The 24,766-nt window shown below is 38.3% G+C and overlaps 2 protein-coding genes across 2 annotated transcripts in view; one reads left to right on the plus strand and one right to left on the minus strand.

Moving 5' to 3' along the window:
- The window catches only part of LOC139739381 (uncharacterized), an 8,962-nt gene extending 7,294 nt beyond the window's left edge, over positions 1 to 1,668 (plus strand). The window contains exon 6 of the mRNA XM_071650000.1: positions 222 to 1,668. Coding sequence (XP_071506101.1) covers positions 222 to 1,057 — 836 coding nt within the window. The 3' untranslated portion in view covers positions 1,058 to 1,668. The remainder of the gene's footprint in view (positions 1 to 221) is intronic.
- Positions 1,669 to 3,173: 1,505 nt separating this feature from the next.
- On the minus strand, positions 3,174 to 24,389 carry LOC139739382 (uncharacterized). The gene is made up of 11 exons (XM_071650001.1): positions 24,274 to 24,389; positions 18,108 to 18,263; positions 15,298 to 15,462; positions 12,448 to 12,752; positions 11,986 to 12,061; positions 10,823 to 10,984; positions 9,628 to 9,887; positions 9,316 to 9,397; positions 8,291 to 8,407; positions 4,590 to 4,703; positions 3,174 to 3,886 (listed from the first exon to the last, which is right to left on the minus strand). The coding sequence occupies exons 2-11, from the start codon at positions 18,145 to 18,147 to the stop codon at positions 3,174 to 3,176; spliced, it is 2,034 nt and encodes a 677-aa protein (XP_071506102.1). The 5' UTR covers positions 18,148 to 18,263; positions 24,274 to 24,389.
- Between the last annotated feature and the right edge of the window lie 377 nt (positions 24,390 to 24,766).

Raw genomic sequence — 24,766 nt, forward strand, 5'->3', positions numbered from 1 at the left:
TTGATGAAAAGATTGTTCAATCAAGGAGAAAGTAGGCGAACTAGCCTAGTACCGTCTTGATCCAATTACAAATATTTATGTGAAATGATTTATTATGATATGATACAACGCAAATAGTGATACGATATGTTGTGGTACGATACGATATCATATGTCATGATGTCATATAGTACAAAATATAATGTGATATCACTTTGTGCTCTTCTATGTGCACATTGCAGCCCCTCCGATCACAACTTCTGTGTTAACTACCGTGGTCCCTACCACAATTGAACTGACAACACCCACTGAAGCAATGACAACTGACTTAACCACTCCAGCACTGACGACATTTCTAATAACGACGGCCGATCCAACTTCGGTTGCTGCAACAACCATTGATCTCATCACGACCGAAGACCCGATCTTGACAACTGCGTCAGTGACAACGGAATCTCCTACAACTGAAGCGCTCACGACTGTAGAATTAACGACATCGTTGGAGGAGGGTACCACGTTAATAGGGACAGCGACTTCCCAAACGGAGGAAGATGGAACAACGGAGGCAACTACGGACACGACAACCATTCTGGATGTTATCACTAACACTGCCATACCTGGTACGACTGGCACCATCGTTGCAGACACTACAGAGCCGCTGACCATTACGGATATTTCAGAGGCAATGTCTTCCGCTGCTGCCACCGATTCTACAGATGCAACCGAGTCACAAGCAACAGAAGGTGTCAATCCGACGATTTCATCAGTAATCACGGAAGAGAGTCCTGTTACAGCTGGTGGAAACAGCATGGAACCCCTGACTACCGGACTGATCGTCGGCCTGTGCCTGGTTGGCGCGCTATGCATAACGCTGATTGTTTTCTGGGCAGCCTACACGTGCACTCGCAGGGAACGGTATGGAGTTGCTGTAGTCGAAGCCGGGAACGGAGGGACCCCGATGATGGATTTGAAAGGGAGGACGAGGAACGAAGAGGCCCATGAGAATCCATACGCCATAGCACCTACAACTACGAGAGACAGGGGAACACAGACCTCCCTTAGCGCAGTCAATGTCTGATCACGTACGTCTATTGTTTCTGCCAACGACGTTACGCTAAGCGTCTCTCCTATCGATGAGTTCCTTTATACTCACTAATGATTCATCTCTACATTGAACAATGGCTGAACATAAGGCTGAAACTACGAGGGAAATAACACACCGAAACAGAAAGTGATAACCGTTCTAGATGTGTCTGTGACCTCAGTGATGTTAAGGCTGTCCAAGATAACTGAACTTTTGCTCTTTAGATAAAAGGGAATAGGAGAGACTAGGTAATGTTCCAATCCCTTTTCATTGTGTGCCTATTTGTGTGTTACACACCACTGTTGCTGCTGAACAAAATCTTTAACAAATGGAGTATAAGGACGAAGTGACGACAAATTTTTCAGCAAAAACCTCTCTTATTGCTTGGCATATAAACTCACTGCATGTTCTAATTATTATCTGCTCTTAACAACTGCTTAAGGGAATCATAGGTGTCTTAAACAGAACTTTGTGGAGATACCGTTCTTTTGTTTTTCCTTAGAAATTATGCCATGTTGACTCTCTGATTACTAAATCATAACGGGAAATTTACACGTTTAGATACGTGCTGACATAATATGCGATGAAGTACGTATCTTGCTGAATATATCGTCAGTGTATGCGTAAGCTTGTACAGTTTTGATCGTCCTGGGATGCTTTCGATGATTTGACTTCATGATGGAAGATATTCATTTTATTTTGTAACCTTTAAGTTTAGCGTCGTCTATAAAACAGCTTGTACCTTTTTACGAAGATAAGACAACTAGCGAGCACAGTTTAGCAATTAGCAGTTACGAATAATGTATTTGAACTAGCTAGATATCACAGTATTAACACATTCTATGATACAGTTGTATTGCCTATACTTATTGCCAATGAGCAAGGGAAGTGTGCTTTGCCTATGATGAACTGTTATAAGCTGATTAGAGCAATCTTTCTTTCAATTACAAACCAGTCTTGTAAGCAGGCCTTCTCATCAGACATAATTGATAACAGCGTAGCATATTTATACATAATTATCATATAATGTATTATTATATGAACTATAATGGAAACTTAGGCTTCGGCTTTTCCAATATTGATATCGATGCCCGGCTTTCGTTTTCCAGAATAATGAAAACAGAGGTAAAAATCTGGGATTTCAAAACATAAACGTTTTAATCATCCTTTATACATGTAGCTGTTTCTGTGATTACAAGATGAAACAGATGTAGGCATTAAAACAAAATTTTCTCAATATTCCTGGAGCACTGTCGTATCGTAACCCCGTAAGTGACGAATAAGATAAAACACTTTAGAGAATTCACAATATACATATTATCATCCAAATCACATCAAATGCGATGTACTTTACTGGCATAATTGTAGTGACGTGCGATGACTTTGATATTAAGGAAGTTAAAAAGCAAAGGAGAAATTACAGATAATAGTATGGACAAAATATAACAGTGATATAGTTCGTCGCGCTCGTCAGAAATCATGCTGACAAATGGCTCAAATAAACGATATTTTGAACTTTTTAATACTGCACGTAAAGCTTTGTATGTTTACTATATTTCACTGTACAAAAATGAAATAAAATCATAACAAAAAAACCGTAGTGTTCATTTTATGTGCAATTTCAGTCAGTCAAGGTATTAACAATTTTGCCCTTTTTTGGAAAATTTTTTGACTATCAATTTGGTTGTCATGCATAGATGAAGTTTGTAGCTATACGAGAAAGAGTGATCAAATAATGAACAAAACAAGTTAGAACACTAATCACAGCAGAACAGAACGTTCCCTTATCACACTGACATAATTAGAAACTGACTTTGTAATAAAGTGAGTTGAAACGCAGTTGTACCGAAGTGATAACTTAAAAAAGACAAACAGAGCAACAGGCTGTCTTGGTGATGCGGTTGCGACCATGACAGGTGAGTGAGTATACTTCACTAAGAGCACTACGAAGTTTTTCTTTGCAACAATACCCATTGATATTTACATGTGTCGATTTTGCTTACATTTCATGGGAAATTAAGAAGTATGTTTATGGTATGCTAAAATTGAGATAATCTCATTTCCAATACATGTGTGTGTGGGTTTTTTTTCTTCATTGTTAGTGTTTATTTCAGAGCGAGGTGGTCAACACCACGGCACTCTGTCTATCAGATTCATCTCCTGCTGACTGAGTTTCGACATCCTCGTCATATTTTGTCGAAAGATCGTCCGGCATCTTCTTATCCACCTCCTGTACATCTGACCCAGCTCTATCGTCTTTGTTCTCTTTGACTTCCTCGTAGCCATCCTCTTTTGATTCCACTCCTTGTTTGGCCTCTGTCTTGTCTTCTTCCTCCCGAATCTCCGAGTAAGCTGGATCTTTCTTGTCTTCTTCCCCCCGAATCTCCGAGTAAGCTGGATCTTTCTTCCCCGTCTCGTCATCATCGAGTTCTGAGCCAGCTTTGCCGGAGCCTTCTCCGTTGACATCAGGCGGTGCTCCTTTGGACGCTCCTTCGTCGTGAGAGCTGGGTTCACCTCCATCATGTGGCTGTGAGTGATAGTTCTCATTGTCGCGTTTGTCCACCTCTTCCCCGTCGGGTTCGTAGGTCGTGTTCACGTAAGCTGAGCTTCCCGAGCCGGGTCCGTCCTTGCTTTCGACGTCCACTTGGGTTTCCTTCTTCTTCCGGAAGCCGTCCTGCCGGATACAGGTGGCTGTGAACCACGTGGCCGTGACAATCAGTATGAACGAGCCGATGCAGGATCCTATGATGACGGGCACCATTTCCGGATCAACCCCATAGATCTCCGTATCAATGGGCTTAACTGGCGGCTCAACTGGTATTACTGCGGTAGTATGCAAAGATAACAAAACAAACAAAACAAAACATGCATTCTTGTTGAAAATGTACATTAACAACGTCCTAGAAGAAAACTTGCCATGTACTGACTAGTTTCACATAATCCTATGTCATATTTACCTCTTATTGTTCTTTTGATAATATTTCTGGGAAATTGCCAACTCATATATAAACTCTTGACAATCAAAGCAGCGGCGAACGTGTCAAAAGAATTTAATTCAGTTGATTTTTTACCATTATCATCATCCTTGCAAGTCAGCACGCGTATCACGTATGAAGCCTATAAGAGCTTTCTATGACAACAAATTTTAAGCAAGGAAACACAGACAAGTTGCCGACCTGTCGACAATAAGCAGGATATTGTTGAAGGTCAAGAGGGAGAGACTTATAATTATAAATACTGATAACAAAAATAAAATATTCATTTTATAGTACATTTCAAATCAAACTGATCAATGCCCTTTGTACATCCACCTCGTCAAATGACAAGGTAAAAAATGATATAAGAACTTTGAAAAATACAAGAAAGAAAGAAAATTTGTGTGAAGAAAAGACAGTCAGAGGAGGGAAAAGAAAAGCAAAGGGGAAAAATTAAAAGGCAGTGGAAGAGAGGACATAATATTAAAACGTGAAAAACACATATAAAACATAGAGAGCAGAAGAAAACGACACGGGGTTTGATCGCTTACATTCTTCACAAGCATCCCCCTGATAGCCTTCGGGACAGACACAGTCGAATCCATTCACCAGCTCAATACACTCGAAGCCTTCCTCACACGCCTCAGGTGTGCAGTCAGGTATATCTGGAGATGGCGCACATGGAACCACTGACATGTCACTTTCATTGTTTTTTTTTTATCAAAGAGCTTTTAAATCAGATCTGTGACGCGAACGTAAAGACGGCGCAGCCTCCCAAGTTGGACAATGAACACAGCTGTCTCGCGCAAGTGCAGAACACATTTTTTTTTTCCTGATTAAAAGGATTGTATAGTATTGGTGGAGATGAGAATTGGGCTTTTAATTTTTTTGAGATACCAAGAAACCACTTATGAAATAGTACAGAGCAAACCATTTTAAGAGGAATTCAAAGTTTATTAGATGAAACTCGGTTTTGGAATCGCTGAGACATCCAAAAACAAAGTCAAACAAAGTGATCTTAATAAAAGGCGGGTCCCGCTTTTTATTAGTAATGCTCTTTTTTTTTTTGGACATCTCAACCATTTTAAGACCGATTTTCACCAAATTAACGTTGAATCCTCTTGGAATTACATGTTCTTTCATATTTCATGAGAGGTTTCTCATTATCTCACCAAAAATATTAGAAACCTAAAGTTAGGTCTTATCTTCATTGTCTAAAGTATTAGAAAAAATAATTTATACTAGAATTATTAATTTTTTTAATTTGCATAAAATTTTTACAAAGTCTCAGTTTGGATTTCGAGAAAAACATAGCACTATTCATGCAATTCTTCATTTCGTTGATAACGTGGTTAACGCAATTGACAACCACGCTCATTCAATTAGTATTTTTTTGGACTTCTCCAAGGCCTTCGATACAATCAATCATAACATTTTACTTTATAAGTTATCGCATTATGTAATACGTGGGAAGGCCTTGGAGTGGTTTAAGAGTTACTTAGGTAATAGGAAACAGTTTGTTACTATTAAAGATAATAATTCAGTTATAAGAGATGTCAAGTGTGGTGTTCCTCAGGGAAGTCTTTTAGGACCGTTGTTATTCATAGTATATATCAATGACTTTTCTTCTGTTTCTGAAATACTTTCTTTTATTCATTTTGCAGATGATACCACTGTTATTTTTGCTCATAACGATGTTGATATTTTAGTCCAAAAAGTTAACACAGAACTGTTAAAAGTTACTAATTGGGTCAGGGCTAATAAATTATCATTGAATCTTCAAAAAACAAAATATATGCTTTTCAGTAATACTGTCGAAGTATTAAATTCTAACATAGTTTTAGATGATATTAATTTAGAAAGTGTATTAGATTTTAAATTTCTTGGTATAATTGTTGACAATAAACTGTCTTGGAAAACACATATTGATCATATCTGTAAAATTATTTCACGTAATATAGGTGTTTTGAACAGATTGAAATTTTATATTCCTCAAAAGTCATTACTCATGTTATACTCCACTTTGATACTGCCTTATTTGAATTATGGAATTTTGGCTTGGGGTAATACTCATCAGACCCTCTTGAATAGAGTGTTGTTACTGCAGAAAAAAGCCCTCCGTATTATTTGTCATTCTCCTACACGTTCACATACAAATTTACTGTTTGCTTCTAATAAGTTACTAAAAATAAATGAGTTGTTTTTATTCAACTTAGGTCAATTTATGTACATGTTTAATAACAGTTCTATTCCATCTATTTTTGATTCAATGTTCCTTAAAAACCAATCATTTCACTCCTATCCCACCCGACGTTCAAATGAATTTCATTTACCTTTTTTCCGAACAATTTTAGGGAAAAATTCATTTATCTACACTGGTCCAAACTATTGGAATTCTCTGAACCACGATATAAAAATAGCTCCCTCTTTGTATTCATTTAAACGGAAATTAAAAGCCTATCTTTTGCGATTTTACAATAACATTTGTCATGAATCGGATTAGTTTTACACGTTATTCATTTTGATACCCCTTTCATAAAATCCGCATAGTTGTTTACACATTGTCGCTCGTACTAGCTGACCACCGCCAAGTTCGTGAATAAAGTTTTGGGTTAAGTTAGTCATGCAGTTGATGGATTTTTCTTCGGGATCTGCACTCTATACGCTTATATAATGAGGGATTTTTTTTTTTTCCGTCCGGTCTTGTCTCTGTCTTGTTTTTGTTTTCCGTCCGGTCTTGTCTCTGTCTTGTTTTTGTTTTCCATCGTCCAGCCCTCGTGTATCGTTATCTCCGTTGTGCTAGTCTTACTTCCTGTCGTAGTCTGTCTTTTGCGTTTAACTATAGCCTCGTCGATGTCCCAGTGTCGTTTTATGTCCGTTTATATGTTAATGTTGTCATTTTGTGTTTTTCTTCCTTTTCTGTCTGACTCTTTATGGGCTTCCATTTCTAATTCTATTTTGTCAATGTTTTTAAACATTTTTTCCTCTCTACTTTTTTTTTCTCTGCTGTTACAACTATTTTCGCTGTTGTTGCTTCAGACATTCTCGTTGCTGTCCTGATGCCGATAATTATTACCAATATTTTCACTGATTCTTTCTCTCCTGAGGGGCCCACACTCTACAAGCTTCGTCTTTTCAGTGGGTCCCTCCGTTTTTCGCCTTGTGTACGTTGATATTCAACTTTACTTTAATTTACTTCAGGCATTGTAATGTATCTTTACTGCAAGTATACAAGTACTGTTTTACTCTGTTAAACTCACTTTGATTGTTTGTTTGGTTTTTTTTTTTTGGTACGATTCTTATCACTGAAGAAAGAGTGATGTATGTTATGTTATTTTTTTACTGTCGAGAAACGGAATAAACTTGAATTTGAATTTGAATTTGAACCGAAACTATACGCTCCCTTTAACGTTGGCTTAACGTTCGCGTCGCAGATCCTTCAGGAGACAACAGCTCTAGGTATTGGCCAAGGAAAGCTGGAACGGAGAGAGGAAGTCTACATAGGCTATACTGACCAAGGCCTCGCAAATCAACATTTTTCTTTTAAGTGTGGGCCTTCGACAAATGTTGTATTGTTATGTCTGACTTCACTTTGGTTCATCTTCACTTTCGGGGTTGATCACACGCGGGAAGGGGATGATTAACTTTGAACCCCAAGTCGCATAATCGAGACTGATTTTGAATGAACTCCTACGTACATAGATGTCGATGTGTTTTATCAAACTATAATTATACCTTCATATCGAATTAGATTGCTCTACTTTTCCTTATATCTTTATTACTTGTGTTCATGCTTTGTCTCGAATTCGGTTGAGGCACAAAAAGGAACATCAACCTGACAACTTTAAACGCGAACAAAATACAGAATAAAGCGCTTCGTCGTGTTTCTTAGAAATGTCTTGGTTCACAGAAAGCCGAAAAGGTGATAATTAATGTAAGAGCCATCCTTGCATAGAGGAATACAAAACTACAGAACCTGAAGACCTGCACATATCTGGTGAAGTAAAAATACAATGACATTTAGAATAAGAGAGAGGGATCAGTATCTAAGATTGACTACTCAATAATGCCCCATCCACTTAGAAGTACAGAAAGAAATACACCTGTACATTCCACAGTGTTCAACATAATGCTTGTTTTGCTCTCATATCCATTATGTAAAAAACATTGTGGAAAAAGAATGAGGGGAAAATTATGTTTTTCTATCATTGGTTTCATCTATCCTGCTTTGAGAGGTAAAACGCCTTTATACCTTCGTCGCAATGTAGGCCCGTCCAGCCCGGCGCACACAAGCACTCGTACCCAAGACCCGGCGAGCTGGTACAACTCGCCCCATTCCTGCACGGATTGCTGAGGCAATAGTCGATAGCTGGCGTCCCAGATATACAGAACGAAAAGATGAAATTAATATGAACTGGTCCATGTGTAATCAGGTGGATATCAATGGAATGATTATATTCAAGCATACACACGCGTATTGACAGCCTATATCTGCATCAAAAATGATGACAGATAAAGTGAGAGAGACAAAGAGATATAGAGATATGTTAAAGTCGGTGGGACAGAAAAAGAATAAAAAGCAGGAGGAAAGTGTAAGAAGAAAATAAGAAAGAGGTAGAAAGAGGATTTTAAAAAAAAAGCTACGTGACACGAGTATTTATTCTTTTACACCAATACGTAATGTGAATCCTTCGTGTAGCCCTCCCATAACACATATTTTGGAATGTTGATGAAAATTGTAGATAACTATGATCGTCTGCGGAGACTTTGCCTTTCAATAACATTGCGAAAGAGTAGTGGGGATTTGATATCAAAATTTCAGAATATATAATTGGACATGTGATGATTGACAAGATGAATTGTATTTTTATGGATAAAATAAGATTATGCGTTATCGTCACAATAATTGTAAGCGTTGTGTTTACAGTAAGTTCCTACAGGCAATTGCTTAAAAACTCATCTACCATTGTATTCATTTATTCATCGGCCAAACAGTCATCTTGAATGCATGGATTATCGGCATTGTGATAGTAATGTCCAGATAATACGTTACACAGCGTTATTTATGCAATTGAATAAACCCATCTGTACCAATCTGATCATTCCACCATCAACGTGATACTATATACGTGACGGTCATGATGATAAACGCCGAGTGTCGTAAGCACATGGTGTAATGCCGCCCTCTTTTGATGGGAAGAACTCAAGATGCCTATAATTCAGATTCAGGTCTACGATTTCGTCAATGATTACTTTACATATTAGGTACCTACTTACCAGAACAGTCTGAACTGAGAGAAACGTCATCTATGGCGATATCTCCGAGATTTCCCCCTCCTCGAGTACCTTCAATAACGATCTAAAGAATGGAAAATGAACACAGATGAAAGAAAAAACAAAAACTTAGGAATCAGATCTAATATTTGAATTAAAAAAGACTTTATCCTACACATTTTTATCAGTCAAGTCTGTGGCATAGACATATGTCCATTCCTTAATCATCATCGATCCTATCATTTTGGCAAATTGTTCGATTTTTAGTGGATAATTTGGAAACTTTACCAATGGAACGTAGGGGGCGCTACTTACCGTGTAAAACCCAGAACTGAACGACACAGGCAGAATCGTTTCATTCCACGAGTCACTGCTCTGGCCATCGATCACGACATGGGTGTCCGTCGATGTCTCACCGACGAAGGATACTCGAAGGGTGCCTACATTTTGTCCGAAAGCGTGGTAGTAGAAGTGCAGGGAACAGTCGTCACCTTCGTGTTTGAAGAACGGGTATGATATCAACTGGGCGCTGGCATTCCCGCCTGGTCGTGTTGTTTCGATGTACAGGTAGTGGCCTGACGGAAAAACAAACACGCAGACACGTTATAAATCTTTCTCTTGTGTGTGCAGCCATGGTGGAATTACGAATTCGGCCAATGCGAAACCTTCTTCTGTGTCTAGAAAATTGCAACACAGAAATTGCTTGGTAGCAAATTGTGTACAGTGGTAATGCGCGATAGCTATGCTGAATGAGATTTTAGAAGGAATGAATGGGCACGTTTTAATAGCATCACATTATTAACATTGTGTATTCGTGACTGACCCCTTACATTTCATTTTTCATTTCATTTCATTAATTAAGTTTCCATGCAAATCATACAGTGTTGTGTTTACAGCATCCATACATGACAATGTAAAGTATCTATTGAATTATAAGTTATAAGTTCAGTATATACAAAAAGCATTAACATAGTACTAAATCAATTGAAGTCCTGTGTGGAGGGAACATAATCATATATACATAGAAGCAGATGCTTGTGGGAGTAGGTTCCCCGAAAGAAAATACTCACACACACACTCTGCACGCACGCAAGTGCACATGGACAAGCGTGCGTGCACACACAAACACACACACATACACACACAAGAAGAAGAAGAAGAAGAATATAACAATACAAACAAACAAACAAACAAACAAAAAGCAACCGAATAATCTGGTAGTCTGTGTAATGTGCACCAAGCATAACCTTACTTGCATTTTGCTGCAATTGTTAACTTTCCGAAGTCTCGCCAGCATTAATTGAATTTTAATGTTCACAGACATTCCAACAAAACAATTTTGCTTCCAGCGATTGCATGTATCTCTACCGGTTATCAAAAGGATGAATGTAAACATGTGATCATCAGTTTTATGCAATTGCTTGGCAATCACTCACATGTTTATTTATTTTTTTTTGTGTGTGTACACTCATCTAGCCATATCTAAGTTTGTCTTTCTGTGACAGCATACCAGTTTCGTTGCGATAGGTGTGGTCATTGAGTGGTCCTGTGTCGAGCGAAGGAGTTTCACCGGAATGCCTCGACCAATCAAAATCGTCGTTTACTTCCTCTTGATAAAACATGCAGAGATCCCCGAGTAGGTGCGATTCGAAATCGCAAAACGTTTCAAACTCTGTGAGGACGAAAGGAACAGCACCGCAATTTACGTTGCTACATTATTTCCTGTACAGAATGAATTTAGTTTAAAAAAGTTCCCACAAAAACTAAAACAAAAACAAAAAGTACTTTTCAGACAGTGTAAGAATGCCGGTAAGGTGACCAGAAAAGGGGAAAAAATAACAGCAAAGGCATCCTATTAATGGCGACGCCATACTTTCAGACAGTGTAGGAATGCCGTTAAGGTGACAAGAAAAGGAAAAATAACAGCAAAGGCATCCTTTTAACAGCGACGCCATCAGCAAAGTTCATTGCTTTGATATGATTCGGGAAATTTAATCTTTCCTGAGGGTTGGCATGGATCCTAGCTACTTGTTATGAAGTCATGTAATAAACGACTGGAAATGTCGTCAACCGTTATACTCGCCTTACTTGATAACTATAAATTTTTTTTCAATTCAAATAATTTCATTTCCATATAAAGTTTTATGAAAGCTGCTCAGGCATTTTTCATTCTATCTTTCAAACTGAATGAATCAAGTTGATAAAATTAGGGCGTGGAAGCAACACCACGTCAACTGAATGAAGTCCAATAATGTGTGCATTAGCTGTCTTTACATGCGAAGAATTTGATTGTAAAATGAGTTTAATCCGTTCTTATTAATTTAAGGTCTTTCATATCAAAACTGGGGAAAACAAACAATATAATAAGGGAATGTGGGATATTCTTAATCATAACTTCAAAAATATTCCTTGTTATGTGAAAAGTGAGGTTATCGCTCGAAAGGTTTTAGTTTGCTCTATCTGATGATGGGTTTACGTTAAAATGATTCAAAATGGCTCTTATCCAGTTATGCCACGAAACTCTTCATTTGTATATCTACCTGTATGTATTGATGTATGGATAATATTGTTGGATTGATGATCAATAGTTGCCGTATCATCACATTGTTTGTATGCAAATATATTCAAGATTTCGTCCAAGGTTGTCGTAAGTAAATTTCATACTTTACTTACCAGTTTGACGAACACTCACATCATCAATGCCTATATCAGACCTGTCGCCATCACCAATAACGCCCTCGAAGATAACCTGTCACAAAGCAGGCATTGATTTGTATGTCATTTGTAATAAACCCATCTTTTGATTCAGTTTTGATGTACTTATTTTCACATTTCGCTCGGTCATTAAAAATAGAATATGCCTCTTCTTCGCATGTAGGTATCAAATAAGTTCTTTGCGTTATGATAAAAACAAAATCGTTGAAATGGGATGAAAAAGCTGATAATTCAATTTATGACTCTCATAGGAAAACATTGCGGTAACTTTATCGCTTGTTTCATGCAAAGCAACAAATGATCACTGTTGTAGCTGCGTCTTGTCATAAAGTGTAAAAGCTTTGTTAAACAAATATATCTGTCTCTCCCTAAAATTTCGCAGGTCGCCGACTGTGGTGCTGTAAATTAGATTCAACCTACCCGAAACGGCGCCGGGGCTCTGAATAGGATCCGCCCCTCTTTCCACTCCCCCTGATCCGTCTGGGATCCCGATCGGGACCAGAAGGGCTGAGTGGTGGGCAGGTAGCCATTGTACTCTATGTAGACGTTGAGCGTGCCCATGTTTGATCGCCGGTCGACGAGCGGGAAGTTTTCCCACATGCTGTACCAGAAGGAAATGAGCGTCACGCTTTCGTCGGAGTCTGCGGGACTGTCGTCGGGACTGAATAGCCATGCCTTGTCCCCGGGACTTCTCCCTTCGGCCTCAGTGTAAAGAAAATTCCCGCCTGACATCAACGAAAAAAGAATACATCAAAATGAACACAGAATGATGGCAAATCGCAATGAGAACAAGATGACTTTGATTTCTGTGATGAAAGGTTTGCCTGATTTTTTTTTTTTTAATATGATGATGTAAAACTTTGATGATAAACGTAAAACATAATGATCTAGAAGAGGTTAAATGTTGTTCATTTAGTCAGAAGAATGAGAAACGATTAGGTTAGTTAACATGCTCTGCTCGTCATACCGCCAACAGTCATTATCGAGAAATATCAATTGATTTGATTTGTATTGGTTTAATCAGAAAATGCATCCACTATTACACACACACACACACACACACACACATATATATATATATATATATATATATATATATATATATATATATGTATATAATTAATTAAAAAGCGCTAAACCTATGTTCGTGTTCTTCTTGCTTGATATATATAATTAATTAAAAAGCGCTAAACCTATGTTCGTATTCTTCTTGCTTGACGATGATTACTATCAGGACATACATATGCCCAAGAAAAAAAGTAATGAGTTACTAGACAGTTACTTTCAAGCACAATCAAGTCATACCAGGCTGTATGTAATTGGTATTAAAGTGATTGTTTTCCAAACTTGCAGATGGAGATGACAAATGTTATAGGCCTACGTCGTGTGCTCCCTTCAAAACAGTCAATTTGTTTTGATAAAATTGTTTACAAGTATATTTTGACAGGTGTTCAACTCAGGTGTATGCAGTTCAAGTCGGGTTTTTTTTTTTTCTTCTTCCACAGAACATAACATGCGGGTACGAAAATGAATTATAGTGAGTACACAATAGCTTACTCTACAATATAAATTAGAGGTAGGTAACGAATGAAAAGCATGCTGTAGTTTCAAGCCAAACTTGTTACATTGTCCATTCTCAAAGGACACAGACAGACAGACAGATTTCTGTGTATACATTCTTATGTCTTGCAGCATTAAAAACAAGTTTTTCAAGTATTCGTTTGGTCGGATGTCAGGAAAAAAAAAAACTTTACAGATGTTTCCTAGCAGTGCCTAGATGGTGACAAGTACAGTGTATATGGAAATCAAAGTGTTCTTCATTTATTCCTGATATCGCAAAACATGTTAGTGGTTCCTAAACACAGTGTGTAATATTCTATTGAAACCGGGTGGAGTGAAATGCAACAGACTCTCATGTCAACGGTCAAGTATGTCTCATATCTCAAGAGTCCTCTAATTGGCTTCGGATCAAGTACAAAACGGTCTAGCCCATGAGATAAACAATTACTGGAGATATCGGACGATAAATCAAGTATACACTAAGAGAGAGAGAGAGAGAGAGAGAGAGAGAGAGAGGATGTGAGTGGGTGCATGTGTGTGTATGTGTATTTGCACTCTCTATAAGAAAGTGTATGCGAAATATTGCATTGTTGCCATAGCAACGGTGGGAGGTAGTAATATTGTATTCATGCTGATATCTCGAAGCACGCAGGTACTCTGAATGAAAGCGCACGACTGTATAGCGGGCGACAAAATGTGGTCCTTCTACTATTTATGATGATGTAATAATCATTCTGTGAACAAAGAGCAAGCCGGTAAGGATATTGTAGATAAGGAATTACATCCCTTTGCAACAATGAAGTGGTGGTTTTATTTGCGTACGCCCTACTGGGATAGAGGGGATCAGAATGCAGTTAGACCTAAATGAAACAAAACCCAAAGAGAAATGTGAAAGCAACAACATTAGTAGAACACATCAGTGAAAGTTTGAGGAAAATTGGACAATCGATGCAAAAGGTATGAATTTTTAAAGATTTGGTGTTGGAACCGCTAGATGAGGAGACTACTGGAGGTTATGGCGTCATGTGTGGACAACAATATAAAGAAAATATAAAGGGAATTCAACTAAAATTACACATTCCATCAACTTGATACTGACATATGTTAGTGGTAGCAATTATTCCCCCCTGCTTTGTGAAAGAGGTTAGTCAGGTGCTCTTTCATTATGCTAGAAAAGTGTTGTTTTTTTTTTTGGTGTAATTCCCTTTAGATTTTCTTTATATTGTTGTCCAAACATATGTTTGGTTTCAACACCAAAAATTCACAACTTATGCATCGATTGTTCGATTTTCCTCAAACTTTCACTGATGTCTTCTACTAATGTTGCTGCTTTCACTCAATCCACATTTCTCTTTTGGTTTTGGTTTCCTTTAAAACTGTTCCTGCTGTCAAGCATGATTCTGTTCTGAATGATATCGGGAACCTGTGGTACTTTGATTTAAGTGATACGTTTGATACGCAGTGTAATTCTTCAGATAACGCCAAAGAACAGGTAGTGCAACACATTCCTAGACATTATCTCATCATCTAAGGAGCCCGGCGGAATCCTGTGGATTTTGGATGCCGTTGTATAGGGATTAAGTATTGCAAAGGTAGAACTGCATATAGCTTTGTCCATGTATTAATTATTACACTGAAAGAAGGGCGAATTTTGTACATAAGTTTACCATTTGAAATGGCTCAAGTACAAAAGCAGGGACACCGACTTACTTCCTGTGGTATGGTCCCCCGAAGGTCCGGTGAAGCGAGATGGGGTAGCACGTCGCCTCAAGGACCAGTCAAAATCATCGTAGACATAATTTGACCAGCCACATTTCGGGTCTTCCGTCAGAGGATCGTCAAAATTGCAGTTCTGCTCTTGGCTGCAAGCAATGCCTGTAGTTGACGATAAGCAGTATGGTGATAATTAATATTGTTCATCCTTTTATTTCGAAGATGTCGATTTTCTGGATTGTATAAAAACTGATGGTCGCCACCCTACATGCTCTATGAACACTCGGCACACACACGCGCTCGTTGGCACCCACACGCATACACACACATGCACAAAATTAATAGTAAACTAATTATTCATGGTACTCATGATTTCAAAGGGGATCTCACGAAAGCCATCGAAATGCCCATGTCGTAAACAAGCACATCTTTCCCTCATTGCAGCAGTCCTGCCTGGGTGTAGTTGAGACATTTTAAATCTACTGAAGATTACTAATAGAATATACACACAAGTGAATATTCTGAGCTCATACATGGCATGGGGACTATTGCTTTGTTCTTGATGGGTGCTGCCCAGTATCTAGCTCGGGATGAAGATACGCAAAAACGAGAGAAAAAAGTAAACCTTCATGTTATTCATTTAGCTAATCATCCCTCCCCCTATAGGACGCCCACTCAAAAGGAAATTCATGCACATTCACACCCATACAGGCATAGATATTAGATATGGTTAGCTTCTTAAGGTGTTTTTTCTAGATCTTCGGAATATTCCCTTCTCACAAGAGTGTTGATTTGATTCAACGAAATACGAATCCATGTCTTGTGCTCAAAATCATCAGCGAATAAGTTGGAAGCTAGTATCAACAGTCAACTTCAATAATTATCGCCTACTGAAGGGTAAGCTAACATCCAAAGGCCAGATCACTGATTGATTAATAGCAAAGGTAGATAAAATAGCGAGAAATAAAAGAAAACATGCAACACGTACAAGGAAACACTATTACAACAGGAGCAAGTGACACAATAACGATAGCCACAAATAAGTGTGACATAAGGCTATCAATAATAATCGTTATCATAATCATTATGTGGTACAGAGTTTAGAATTGCTGATCGAATTCATTTCGTTAATTTTCAACAGATAATCGGATAAAATTTGGTGGCTCACTGAAAAGGGAACTCGCAAAGTTGGAAAGTGTGCTTGTTTTTGTTCGTTTTTTTTTCAGTTTCAGGTGTTGAAATGAACAGTGATCAAAACAGGGCATATCTTTTCCACAGGTGACATATGACTATGTTTCAGGATCGCCCCAAGGTATTTGATTTCAAGTACAGTTTCAATATAGAGTCGCAAATTGCTGACAGGCCGCTTTATTTACCCATGGCGAAATTCAGACTGTCTCTCAAATTTCATTCGATATGATTTGCTTCATTTTTTTAAATAATAATCACAGTAGATGGGAGAAAAAAAAACAGCAACGGAAAATACAAACACTACATATTAAAAGAGTTCTTCTTAAACTTGCAAAAATAATACATTATCTAAATTTAGTTTGTTTGGGATCTTTCTTTGAACCTATATGTATTGAAACATATATTTTGATATTTATATGTTTTGAGTTTTTTATTTGATTTATTTCGACACATTGCCTTACTTTTTGGATTGAAAGTTTTCGAATATTCCACAAAAGTGTTCACCAGGTCGATGAATTTTAATTCTAAAAGCGAAAAAGCTCTCTTCTGCGGGAGGGGGATGCCCCCTCACATACCCTCCCCTTGCACTCATTCACATTCATGACAACAACAACAACAACAAAAAATCGATCAACCCCGCTAGGTTTATTGTGAGGGAGGGGTTTGGGTTATATTTCGACATGATTTATACAAACAATTATCAACTATTTCCAATTTGCACCCCCCCTAAAAAAAAAGAAAGAATAAATAAATAAAAATCGTGGGACTGACATGTATAACCACTAGTTTGATATTTTCAAAACGATGGCTCAACAGATATTTATATGTTGACTCTGGCTGGTTACGCATTATAATTGGATTTTTATTGCACAATGTATACGCTTTGATGATTTATTTCAATCTTTTACAGTCATAACAAATCACTATAATTTTAATACATCTGCACACTGGTCATTTCAAAATGTATTGTCTACATTGTTCCTTTGTAACAAACAAAGAGTGAAGTATGTGTAAGAATGTTTTGTCGAAATATGAAAGGGAATATGAATCAAACTAAATTTAATTGAATCAAGGATGGCAACATTCGAGATTGGAGATCGCGGGCGTCACAGGTAAACCCTATATGCTGACTATACAGCATCCATGAATATGGACTGCGTGACTAGAATTGTTCGTTAATGTAACGGCATCGACCAAATCTTCTCAGTTATAACGTGAACAGATTGAGAGCATTTAACAGTTAATGAAGGCAGACGTCTTCCCTTACGTCACTTCGTAGTTTAAATACAATGTAACCTTTCAAAGATCCGAAGCTTCCAACCACAGTGCAATATCATCAATAACATTCACCGAAAATACAAAAATCCATGTTCTTATTAGAATTGCAGCCTTGGCCTTTGTCAGTGTGTACAATCTGTGAACACATAAAAATCGTGGAGGGTATGCATTTCTTGTTGCTTTTTCACAGATATAATTAACTCAAACTAAGCATTGAGCTACTAGACAGTGACTCCATGCTCACAGCTTAATATTTGACTGTCCCGGCGGAACGACTCCAGGACATTCATTGCAAACCAATACAGCACATAGTATCCACTTTCCAAACCTTTACCTACCTGCAAGGACACTGAAAATGATCAGGAGACGGCTTGCCATTGTGCTGATTTACGCCGCCGTCGGAAACGGCTCACATTCCCGACTGTTCCCGAACGGTCTGACTCCGGCTGAATGGGTGGAGTCTCTTCAGCAACCCTTGTCGGTGTGTAGGCCTACTAGACAAATGCAACCAAAATAGTCCTGTCAAAGATGGTACAGCACAAGCACAACTAAGGAGTCATTTTGTAAAGAGCGTTCAACCTGCGATATCTCGTAAGACGACGTTTGCCCTTGTTCTGATAAGACCCGTTAGAAGATGTATCGAAGAGGTCACTAGTAATTCTCAGTCAACCAGATTAGTAAACAGGCGACGGGGGAGGGGAGGAGAGAAATGTATAATCTCGCAGAAAAAGAAATTTAAATTTTTTATACTTTGAGGCCTTTAGCCGGAGACTGCAATGAAAGTTCTACGCTGATATACATCAAAATGATGCTACATTATACTTCAATAAGAAATAACAAAGAAAAAAACAATCATGTCTAATTATTCATCATTTAACACTATATTCGTTCTAATGCACCACTATGTGATATCAACAGAGCTCTCCATCGCAGATATCCAGACAGCTCTATTTAGCCTTAGGAAAATATTTAACCTCATGACAGGCCTAACTACAATAGGTGAATAACTAATCATATTTCGACAAGCTTACTCCTCAAAATTAATGGTATACATCGAAATAACAGTGTTTCCATAGTATACGAATCCTGACAAGACATTGCAGACAATTTCTTTTTCTTTTGTCATCATGTTAATGTGTTTTCTTGTTCTGATGTTATTTTATGAAGTGGGGGTGGGGGGGGGGAAGTGGTGAGTATGTTTCTCATGTAGCTTCTTGATCAGCAAATCGAATTCTCCGTCGGGATTATTCGTCTTGTCATATCAGCAGCTATAGACCAACGGTACAAAACAAAACAAATTGTCTTCAGTGGCTCACTCCTTGCCTATTTGCAGCTTTCGCAGGCACATAAACGCGTTAATTGATAACTGCTACTTGGCAATTTATCAACGCGGCCATGGTAGTTAGGCAGATAAGCTCTTGTAATCAACACCAATGCGACTCACTATCAAAACTCTATATGAAGCGAATTGAACCTTGGAGCGGCAAAAGACCGCGAGTTAATGATACGGAATAGGAAAAAAGCTAAAGCGAATTCTGCGCCTCCAAATTTAGTATGATATTAACTGTTTGTTTGTGTGTGTGTGTGTGTGTGTGTGTGTGTGTGTGTGTGTGTGTGTGTGTGTGTGTGTGTGTGTGTGTGTGTGTGTGTGTGTGTGTGTGTGTGGGTGTGTGCTTGTGAAAGAGAGAGGGATAACACATGTACAGAGACATGGCAAATCATTGTCTGTAGTTATTAGTCAGCTATAATGGGTTTACGAGCCACCTTATCAAGGTCCTGTATTATACAGTACTGGTCATTGATTCATTCTGCTGGCGGGGACGCCACACACTTCAATAAATGAAGATGATTTTACATCTTACTGCTATTAGGCTATCGAGTGTGTGAGTATTGTGCATTTCTGTTACACATCCCAGGCCCGTAGCCAGGATTTTTCAAGGGGGGTGCGGTCGCTAAAAAAACGGACCTTCGGTACCAATACCAATGATGACACACACACACACACACACACACACACACACACACACACACACACACACACAATTATATATATATATATATATATATATTCCTTGGACGACTGAACTACAAAAGTTGTACAAGAATTTGCGCGCGAAGCGCGTCGCAAATCATGAATTTTGACTGTTTTAATGACGTTTTAAAGTCTCGAGGAAATTTGTATTTTTGCCTGTTGCATGCAATCGCGTTACGGTATTTCATCTAGGAAATAGTAAAAACTCATTTTGCCAGGAAGTTACAAAGTTTAATTGTGTTCGAGACTCTGCGCGCGTAGCGCGCCGCAAAATTGAGAATAGTGATTTTCCTGGTGTTGTTTTAACTTTTATTTTTTTCTATTGGCTATTGCCTGAAGCCAGGATTTTTAAAGGAAGGGGGGATTGCGTTAATTAACAAAACGGCCCTTTGATACTGTCCCGGGAGGGGTAGCGACAATTAAAAGGTGGACACCATGCTCATACATGGACTTTCAAAATGGCCCCTAAACGAGTCATGATCATATGATTTTTTCGGGCCTTAAAAACAAGTATTCCTTAAATGTTTCCTGCACCCTAAAGAAGTACTTCATCATGATTGAACAATATACCATTTTCCAAAATTTCGGCCTTTTTGATACCCTTTGATTATATACGCTCGTACATCACACTTTCCATCTAATCCGTGAGAAAAAAACGACCCCTATTACGCGTTTTCTTTAGCGAGTATGGTCACGGTGTCCACCTTTCAGTTGGAGTTTTCCATACCATTGGATGCTGTTTGGAAGATGAAACATTCACTTTACTATACAGTATATCAGCCGTTGGTATGCGAGTTTGTCAAAAACGAAAATAAATAAGAAAATTTTTAAAACAAAATGAATTGTAAATGTGAACCATTTATATTTTGCCTCCTTGTGGTAGGATATTTCCAGCATTTCCGAACTTTCAAATAATCATTTTAGATTTAATAACATTAAAGGTAGTAGATCCGATTCGCAAACATCTCCAATATCAGTCAAATGTCATATTAACCATCATGCTAAGAAGGTTTTCTTTGTGAAATTTGAAGGTCAGTGAAATTCAAAAATTAAACATCCGTTAGCCATTGGAAGAAGTTGAGTGCAAATTCAGACCTCAGGCTTAGTGCTCAGATGTTTTCCTATTTGATTTGATCTGTCTTACTGTGCACACTAAGATACATACTGGAATGGTTATTTCGTATTTATTAAATTATAGTAGCATATTTGTTTACTAGCTGTCTCTAGGCATTTTCGAATTTGGGCTGCAAAGAGATCCACTACCTTTAAGTTAGAAGAGAGATAAGTAAATAATGATAAAATAAACAAACAAAAAAGAATTAGTTTTCTTTTGTAATACTATCTGACAAGCTTTTTACTTTACCATTCTACTTCATAGCTCAGCACTTTCCATTCTCTCTCATACCCTCTTACCCATTACATTTAAATGAAATACAACTAAAATGAGTTTTGCGTGCCTGCATAATACTCTTTGGAAAATTATAAGTGAAAATGTTCTTAGGTTTTGGCTCACTTTAAAATGAGAACCAATAGAACTGTCACAACATGAGAAAATGTATAAGTAATATCAACACTACATTTCCGAATTTGGCCTGCAAAGAAAATCCGCTACCTGTAAGTTAGAAAAGAGATTAGTAAATAATGATAAAATAAACAACAAAAAAGAATGAGTTTTCTACCCGCCGTATCCAGAACAGAGCCTGAAAACGGTGCAGGCTCAAGAAATCGTTTGTACTAATACGTCTTGAAGTACTGTGTGATACTGTTGACTCAGACTTCTACAAAGCTGTAAGTGAGAATTTTAACCCAATCCGGCTCATTACCTGTGTTTTTTTATGAAAAATATGAATAAAGAATGTAAAATTAAATAACGGACGCGTCACAATTGCAGTCTAACGCTCTCACAATGTTATCATACATAGGGTTTTTTCCCTGACTGTTTTTTACTCCGGAGCTCTTGCAATATTCAGGCTTTTGTAATACTATCTGAATAACTTTTTACTTTACCATTTTACTTCATAGCTCAGCATTCTCTCTCATACCCTCTTACCCATTACATTTAAATGAAATACAACTAAATTGAGTTTTGCGTGCCTGCATAATACTCTTTGGAAATTATAAGTGAGAAATGTTCTTAGGTTTTGGCTCACTTCAAAATGAGAAACCAATCGAACTGTCACAACATGAGAAAATGTATAACTAATAATCAACAATATATTGAGACAGGCAAGTAATCATCAAAAATAGAAAATGATGATTACATAGCAGGAGTTAGAGGGGAGCATTTGCCGGTCCTTTGAATGTGCACTTGTGCAGTGTGATCTTCGCTTAGGTCTTTTTTCTAGTCTTTAAGCATTGTTTTGAAGTTCCAGTCTTCTGGGATGGCTTTTCTGGCGAACAATTTCACCACCCTCTCGTTATCAAACGTCAAAGTTGTAATGGATGTGCATGAGTGCCAAAAGCAGACAGCCTGTCTTGTGTCATGCTGGGCCCTCAGATAGGTGTGCAGTCTGCGTAAGGCACTGGCGCTTCTCTCGCATTCGCAGCTGGTTGTGGGGATGGTGCAGCATATTTTTAGCAATGTAAAAACATTTGGAAACATGTCTGCATCACACTGTTTTTATTGTTTCCGCTGCAGTAGACGGACGTTCATTGGGGGGTTTTGTTTGGTACTTGTGCTTCCATCGGAACAACTCCTGCGGAAAACACTTCCGCTGATGGCATAATGTGTGTGTAGGCGACAGAAATCGGGTTTAAATCTACAGTTGAAATGATATAGTCTATGACCTTATCATTCCTTTACAACATTATTTCAGTTGATTACCTGTGTAAAACACGTGTATATATAAGCGCCCGATTGCAGACAGCAGGTGGCAAGGTGACCGTTGCAACTACTTACATTATTACCACCTCCGAAGGAAATGCACTAGTCCGACTATACAGCCATCATCGAAAAATGAGATGGAATGTGGAATGTATTTGGTCGTTTTTGCTCCCAAACTTAACAGTTATGTTGTCAATAAGGCTGCTACGTATCTAGATAATGTCTCACATACAACTCTATCTGGATATTGCGTTGAAAATGATATTTGGCGAGAAACAAAAGCTTGAAATTACAGGAATTCACACTGCTGACAACGGCAGACAGTGAAGGTCAACGGCTCAAATTTTCGTTGGTAGTCTCGTCACGTGATAGTTCTGTATGGATTGTACACGTTCCCTATGACAGCAATTGTGAATGGGTAGTCTAGCTTTTACTGCAAATTTGCGTCAGGACTGCTCAACCAATGGACAAGATTCTTATGTCACAAAAATGGGCAGAACCTCTACTTTCTGAAACCGTGCGCCCCAAGTTTGTGCGATCTTCCGTTCTCAAGATATCCCATCTGGAAGAATTGCAAGACGGCAAAATATGCTCAAATTCGTCAAATTTGGACTGTTCGCCATAGACAATTCTACGCATAAGGTACTTTTCTGATCTAATTTGCGTCACTGCTACAAATGTTAAAATAAAGATATATACACATAAATAATCCCTAAAGTGTCCACTTTTAGAATCCGGGCGCCCAAGTTTGCTTCTTAAACAGTTGAAAAGTTATGGCAGATTTTGTGGAAAAATGCGTCGATTTTTGACCCGTTTTACGTGTTGTAGCGTTCGCGCGGAAGCGCGGCTTCGCAGATGACCGAAAGTTTTCAATATGTAATAGCTCGCACAAATTGATACATAACATTTGTGTTTGTGTGCATGGGGACGATCCGATGGTTCATACAACAAAAGGGTTTCGTACAATTATTTTTAACATTGTTAAACGTACTCTTCCACATTTACGTAGCATATAATGTGTCTTTATATTTATTTGGATTGTTATCTTGAGAATTGCTAAAAAACCGTTATTATGAAAAAGTGGACCTTTCAGAATTTTGGGGGGTGCGTACGCACCCGACGCACCCCCCCCCCCCCCCCCTGGCTACGGGCCTGCATCCTCAGTGGCAAAGAGGCCTAATAATTATGATCATTTATGTTACCAATTGGGAACCAAGTTGAACAAAGTGGACGGTGCGTATTGTATGTACAAGAAACTGGAACGTTGGCCGCTTCTCTGTTTTGTTGTTGTTGTTTCTTACCTTAACCGTAGGCGATGTCATACTCAGTAATTGAGCTGAGAATAATCATCATAAGTAATGTAGTATGATTGGAGATTTCTCAAATTGTGGTTCTGGCATTTGAACGACGTATTGCTCTGAGTAGTCACACACACAGCATGGCCTGTTTTCCTGTTTTGTTGTCGTGTTCTTTAATCTGACCTATATTCAAAGCATCTTCGACAACAGACACGAACGCAACGACTATTAGAAAAGATATTCAAGATATCGAATTTATAAATCAAACGTAATGCAAACCTTTCTCTGAAACGTGTAAACGTTCATGAAAAAATATCTGAAAATTACAATAAGGAGCGCAGTATAGTTACCAATTCTTTGGCCACTTTGTCAGAGAACGGAAGAGCGGAACAGGTGATAACACTTGGAGAGATCACGTAGCTTGCCGTTTGAGTCCTCATGTGACGTCTATTATGCAGCCCGTTGGACTATGTGGGTTGTTTTCAGCAGGACTACTGCGCACAGTTCCCCTTTGACCCTCTCCCTTACTTTGCCATATATTTTATTAGATAGAGCATGAAATCAGTGTCGTTCACTCCTAAAAACACATCTGTTCCAGCTTTGCTGGTTGAGCGGTGACGACAGTGACAAACGAGGAAGACTAAAGCCCAAACTGAACCCGAAAGCTGCCCCCCCCCCCTTCAAAAGCAGCCATTACAGTATGGGAATACTAGAACAAAAGCACTCGGAGAACGCAGACCGCCTCCATGCATTCATCTTCACCCATGTTGCGATTTCACCCTGAATTATTGTCCTTAGGGCCATATTTCACAGAGATGAATCCTTCAGAAACAGAAACAAGAC

This window comes from Diadema antillarum, unplaced genomic scaffold (assembly GCF_040938485.1).
Source record: "Diadema antillarum isolate AM-2024a unplaced genomic scaffold, OU_Dant_1.0 seq00000798_RagTag, whole genome shotgun sequence".
Lineage (NCBI taxonomy): Eukaryota > Metazoa > Echinodermata > Echinoidea > Diadematoida > Diadematidae > Diadema > Diadema antillarum.

Excerpts from the sequence above, each read along its gene's own strand:
- LOC139739382 (XM_071650001.1), bottom strand. The coding sequence starts at position 18,147 with ATGGCAAGCCGTCTCCTGATCATTTTCAGTGTCCTTGCAG. Across the intron at positions 9,888-10,822 it reads CACCTATCGCAACGAAACTG|GCCACTACCTGTACATCGAA; the intron begins GTATGCTGTCAC and ends TTTTTCCGTCAG. Across the intron at positions 4,704-8,290 it reads GGGCCTACATTGCGACGAAG|ATATACCTGACTGCACACCT; the intron begins GTATAAAGGCGT and ends CGCCATCTCCAG.